The following is a 6,028-nucleotide window of genomic DNA, read 5'->3' on the forward strand; positions in this document are numbered from 1 at the left end:
TATTATACTTGCTTAGTTGCTTTTACATTTATGAATGAGCATTTATGAACAATACTGAGAAGATTAATATTTTCCCTCCACCAATTTGACGGGCACAAAATGAAAAATGGTTGAAATTTATGAACAATTTGAAGTCAAATCCAGTAAGCCTCTTTTGTTTGGCTATCAAAATTAGCATACAAAGTAGATGCATAAGAAAAAATCTATTATTATGACATTCAATTTTCAACAATCCATAAGCATAGTACTTTTCTATAGTCCCCATTTCCCAGCAGGTTATAATGAATCAGTCCGATTCAAACCCATTGTTCTATACAAACTCTAAGCCAAATTTGAAAAATCAACCTTTAACGACAAAAAGTAATTCAAAAACCAATCTTTCAAGCAAATCAAATGTAAAAATCAAAGAATCAAAACCCCATAAGAAAAAACCCAAAAAAAAAAAAAGAAAAAAAAATCAATTACTTCCTTTTCCTTTCTCCTCCAATCTTGAATCATAATTGTCTGTATCCAAGAACAGTCTTGTTAGCAACTCTGTTAGTTCTTCCAACTCTATTTTCTCCATTAATGGCAGTCCTTGCAACAGAAGCTAATCCCTTCAGTTCCTCAACATTAGCATAACTCTTCCTAGTCATCATACCCCCAATCCTCTTTTCCCCTGAATTCACTGATTTACTACCTCCAATATTCCCATAAAACTTTCCACTTTTTGAAGGAGGAGGCGTAGCTGACTTCTCCTTCAAACTTGGCAGCATAGAGGGTGGCGGTTTTCGATTTTCTTTCCTCAATGCTGATGAAAAATCAGGCACTGATTGAGCCAAAATCGATGACCCTTTTGGCCTCTTAGGTGGTGTTACAAAACTCCCTTGAAATTTCACCTGTTTCTTCGGTGGGGTCAAAACAAACTCGGGGTTGTATTCCATTTCTTCTTCTTCAGGGATTGATTGTTTCATGTGCTTTATTCGTAGTTTTTTATCTCTAAGATCAGCATAGGCTTTGTAACGAGGTCCCCTCTCCATGAGAAAACAGTCAGTAGTGAGTTGAAGGAATTGGGGTTGATCAGAATTTGAAAATTGTGAGAGAATTAAAGACTTGGGGTCGAGTGCAGTGAAGAGAGAGTTAAGATTTTGAGTTTGAACAAGAGATTCACTGGTCCCTGCCATGGCGAATGAATGAAGGTAACTTCAGTTTGCCAAGACAGTGAATTATTGTGGAGGTTTGTGTTTGGAGTTTAAGGGCAGTTCTTCGATTTGATGAGAATTTTGTTGTTTTCAAAAAGAGTTTTGAGTCTCCAACGGTCTAATAAAAGAAGCCAATAGGACTTTGATATGTTTTGCTACTGTACTTTTTTGACCCTTTTGGTTTCTAACGTTCTTATTGTAAAAGGTGGGTCCAAAGCCTAACTAAAACGAAAGATTTAAGGCAGCTGTGTTTATAAAGCATATTTAGGGATTCTATGAATCAAAGGAAATGAAATTAGCATGGGGATTAACGTTGGTATCCTATGCCAAGTGACGAGGAAAATGCGAAGGATTAGCCGTTTGTCAAAAAGGACCCTTTCTTCTAATAAAATTTTGCAAATCGGACGGCAATTTCTCAGCATCACACGTGGATATACCAGAATTACCATATTCCGTTTTTTACCATCTGTATTTCCGGGTAAAAACTTATTCACATCGAATGTTTACACCAAATCAATACAACTTACTATAGTTAAGTGTTTTAATGACGTGATATGTACATTAATTAACTATGGTAAAGCGATAGTTGTGTATGATATACACATGACATACATCTATTGATTTAGTATAAACACCTGGTGAGAGTAAATATTTACCGTGTTTCCCGATCCCTTTTGCCAAAAAGGCAAGGAGCTATTAGCAGTGTCATATAGTACGGAGTACAAGATTTTGACACGCAGTACTAATTTATTGTTACTGTTATTTTAAATTTCTAAACTACTGATTCGACATTATACTATTTACTTTAGTAAGCGATTTTAAACATCCAATTAGGGTTTGACAACCCCTCCTCCCGTAACCTGGTGAACTGAGATATACCAATTAGGAAAGGTCGAGAACACTTAGGAGAGGTGTAAAATGTGTACATACACACCACAGGATGTTATTGTTATCTGATGGTTTCATTCACCTTCGTTGTTTTTGGGCAGGATTACAAACAAATCTACCGTCGAGTGAATAACATCATCAGGCTGTAGACAAATCTAGTGTCGACGTGAATTTACTAGATTTGTTTATAAACCAGCAAATGATCATGAAAATGAAAAACATGGGAGTAAGGCATTCTGTTTATGGCTAGGCGTTAAGGAACCTGCTTGTCATCCATCGAAAAAGGCTCTTATGCAAGCTCAAGGTTAGTGACGAGATTTTCATTACTGCATCACAAGGTTATTATTGTATAACAAAAAGACCTATCGTTGTAAGAGAAGGGGAAGTAAGAATCACATATAAGCTGTAGCCACTCATTTTTAACATGCTCAATAACAAATTTGCAACAGTAAGAGGGACAAATGGAATTCTATTCTACAAGTGCTTTTTTCGTTTTAAATATCTATTCTACAAGTGTTTACATATGCTGCATGCCAGCATGAAACTATAAGCATTACTCAAAGAGTCCAAAAACTTCCTAAGCAGACTCCCAGTGCAAGCTCAACTAGCTAAAGTTATCAGGTAACTATTGTGGTCTTTCATACATTCATTCTAGATTCATCACATCAAACTTTATGATACTTATATTTCTGCCCTATATTAAATCGCGAGATTCTACTGCCAAAGCCTTCCAATACTACCGTCCTGACAGCCTCAACTCCTTGATCAAGTGCTGCATTCACCTGTTCATGTTCAACAAGAGAAACATGAAAACTGTTATTGAACATCAAGAGCTCATATTGTTATTCTTGCTTAGCTTTGAATCTTTTATTTTCCATGGACAAGTCAGGAGAGTGGAAGAGGTAATGAAGGGTAGGGAGAAACCAATTGGCAGTTCCTTGCAATGCATCATATGCATACACACACTGCAGAAGAGTATATAGCTATATCCAGCACCACCTTATTCTGATGTCTATTTTACAAGAGGTGACAAATAGTTTGCAAAACAAACAAGGAATATATGGGGATCCTGTATGATAATGAAGTTTAAGAGACAACTTGAGCCATTCATTGGAATGCTTTTCATAATGAGAAAAGACGAATAGTACTTTGACAAGTATCAAGAAGCTCAAGTACCTGTTTCCGCTCTAAATCACTGAACTTTTGCAAAAGATATGCCTTCATGTCCATAGTACCAGGCGGATTTCCAATTCCTGCATAATACATGAAAAACATGCTTTTTAGATTGGGATTTGGTTGTGGTATATGAGCACACAGTTTGAATTGGTAGTTATGCGACTACGCTTTCACAAAAAATGATAAGCAATCAGGAGGAACCTATGCAAAATCGTGGAAATTCCCGGCGACCATCCAAATGCTCCATCACACTTTTCACCCTGCCAAATAAACAAGAAATCAAATGCGAATTTTCTATATTCTGCACAGTAAATAAAGCTCTTTAATAACCTGTGCATTAGAAAGCACCACTGAGCAGATATTACACACAGTCCGATTACAGAGCAAGTATCACTTAAATTTGACTACTCAAGAACAATACCCATTATGATGGCCATGTCCTCCTTTAGGCTGAAGCCTCAAAACACCATTGGGTAAGCTCATCTCATCATAAACCTACAAGGATGAGCACAAACACTTTACAGTTCGAATGATGGGAAAAGGTTATTTGGAGCACACTACAATGTATTATCCAGTAGAACACCCAACTTCAACCCTCAAAACCAAAGAAAATTATCTCCTAGAGTAATGAATAAAAATAAAAGAAGTCATACCAGAAGGATGTGACGCAAGGGCACCTGATAATATGCAGCAAGCGGTCCAACCTAGTAGAATATACAAAAGTAAGATTTGGATTAGGTCCACGTTTACCAAAGATGGGATACAGAGCCATTTCCCCCTAAGAAAGCTAGGTCACCCTAAAATGGGAAAAGAATGGACAGAGAAAACTTTTGGTTTGAAACCCTTCTTCAAATTTTTGAAGCAAACGTCACCCAGTCTCACTCTAATCAATTATATATGCGAAACATGAAACAACAAAAGAAATAAACAGTTAAAAAGAAAGTAAGTTGAACTCAGTTCTCTATAGTCCCTGCCTTTTAGCTAGTTGTGGAATATCAATATTTAGGAAGTAGAAGTATCGATAAAAAAAGCTTTGTTTATCAACCTAAGCCAATATTTCAAAGAACCAAGGGGTCTAACAAAATTCAGTAAATAGAATTTGGAAATTGTTTTTGAATGAATAGTATACTGCTCTCATATCTGTATAATATTTGCTAGCATGATAGCGGCTAAAAGTGTGAGCTTTTGTTATGTCCCACATCGGTGGGCATAATGTGCTTATGTGGGTTTAAATAGCCTTGGGCTCTCCCACCTTAATAGCTAGCTTTTGGGGTGTGAGTTAGGTCCAAGGTTGTTACAGCTCTGCCATCAGTTTCAGTAAACAATTAGAATGTAGGTATCCTATGCAAGGGGTTAATACACATCAGAGCAATCTGGTTAACTAGAATGTCTGTCTGACAAGCTTTTAATTCTAGGGCAATCAGAAAGTTGATCAAAGAACCTAACATGTTTCAACTCTTCTAAGCAGCAGATGTACAAGTATAGGAGACAATGTGTCTGTTCACTGCAAGTAGAAGCTGATTTAATAAGAGACAACGAGTCCATTGAGTAGAGTTTCATAATGCTTAAAGAACATACATAGATATGAAGCAGCCAGATTATAAGAGATGATCAGAATTGAAGGTGACAAGTCTTTAAACAGGTTGTCAGAGAGGACAATCCAAATTAGCAACCCTTGTATCTTAATCTTCTACATAACGGTGTGCCAGATACAGCAGTTTTTCTTAGCAACTGTCAATTGAAAGGGTGAAGAAGATATATGCCTAATCCAATGAGAGATAAGTGTTTAACATTGCTCAAATGCCCATTGAGTGCTGAGTATTTCAATTTAAATAGCTAATGGTTATAAAAAATTTGCAGACAGACTGAATAACTAAACTACAAAAGCTACCGAATACATACTGATTCTCCACTGAAATTCATGTAGGACTGAGGCTTTGCCAATACAACAGGTACCTCCCCAATGGAACCTGTACCAAGGTGCATCAAAAAGAAACCGTCAGATCTCAACATTGGTAAGAAAAACACTATTTACGACAAGCAGATTCGAGTAACCACCTATCCCAATCAAGGCCTTTGACTGTATTGTGTTTAACACAATGCCCTCCTCTTGAGAAACTCGATCAATCATCTCGAAACCAACCTAATTAACAAAACCCAAGATGTAAAAAAACAGAAAAAATGCATTATTTAAAGAACAAAGTCACTGAAAGAGCTCTGCAAGAACACACGCTCTGAGTTATGTAAGTTACATTGTGGCGAGTCCCATGATACTTGTTTCCGGGATTTCCCAATCCAACAACCAACCAAGGAGTGTACTCAACCTTAACCCCATTAGGCTCTGGAAGTGAAGCTGACGCTCTAAGCCTTGTGGGGGCAAAAGGCCTTTGATAACAAGGGGTTCTTGGATAAGATATACTGCAACTTTTTGGGGCAGATACTGCATGCAACATTGACCTGATAGTGAAAATTACTAAAACATCACGGGTATTCCTTTCAATTGAACTGATTTAACAGAATATACAATTAGAGGTAGTAGAATTGAAAACAAAATCATAACTTGGGGAAGAAAGGGCAAAAAAAAACTTATCTTTGGCATACCTCAAGTGGATTCTAGAAATATATTCAAAGAATACGGGCGAGCAAAGGATTCGAGCTAAGAAGAAATACTGTTGGACAGAGTGAATTTGCCCGCCACCACCATTTAAGTTTCTTGAGAGCTTTGGATAGACTCACACAGAGGATATTTTACGGATATGATAGAAGTACTCGTCCCAAAAATT

The 6,028-nt window shown here is 37.0% G+C and overlaps 2 protein-coding genes across 3 annotated transcripts; both read right to left on the reverse strand.

Moving 5' to 3' along the window:
• Positions 1–187: 187 nt before the first annotated feature.
• LOC132625213 (uncharacterized) lies at positions 188–1,464 on the reverse strand. Its single transcript, XM_060340049.1, has one exon. It carries the CDS (start codon positions 1,161–1,163, stop codon positions 495–497), a length of 669 nt encoding a protein of 222 aa, XP_060196032.1. The 5' UTR covers positions 1,164–1,464; the 3' UTR covers positions 188–494.
• Positions 1,465–2,521: 1,057 nt separating this feature from the next.
• On the reverse strand, positions 2,522–6,028 carry LOC132622983 (chloroplastic group IIB intron splicing facilitator CRS2-B, chloroplastic). 2 transcript variants are annotated; one of them, XM_060337673.1, is made up of 9 exons: positions 5,847–6,028; positions 5,477–5,702; positions 5,304–5,388; positions 5,148–5,215; positions 3,899–3,949; positions 3,667–3,740; positions 3,447–3,505; positions 3,246–3,322; positions 2,522–2,851 (listed from the first exon to the last, which is right to left on the reverse strand). In XM_060337673.1, exons 2-9 carry the CDS (start codon positions 5,696–5,698, stop codon positions 2,735–2,737), a joined length of 753 nt encoding a protein of 250 aa, XP_060193656.1. In that variant the 5' UTR covers positions 5,699–5,702; positions 5,847–6,028; the 3' UTR covers positions 2,522–2,734. The 2 variants fall into 2 exon arrangements, with proteins under 2 accessions (XP_060193656.1, XP_060193657.1); XM_060337674.1 differs by having other exon boundaries at positions 5,498–5,702; positions 5,847–6,026.

Source organism: Lycium barbarum, chromosome 12, assembly GCF_019175385.1.
Source record: "Lycium barbarum isolate Lr01 chromosome 12, ASM1917538v2, whole genome shotgun sequence".
Lineage (NCBI taxonomy): Eukaryota > Viridiplantae > Streptophyta > Magnoliopsida > Solanales > Solanaceae > Lycium > Lycium barbarum.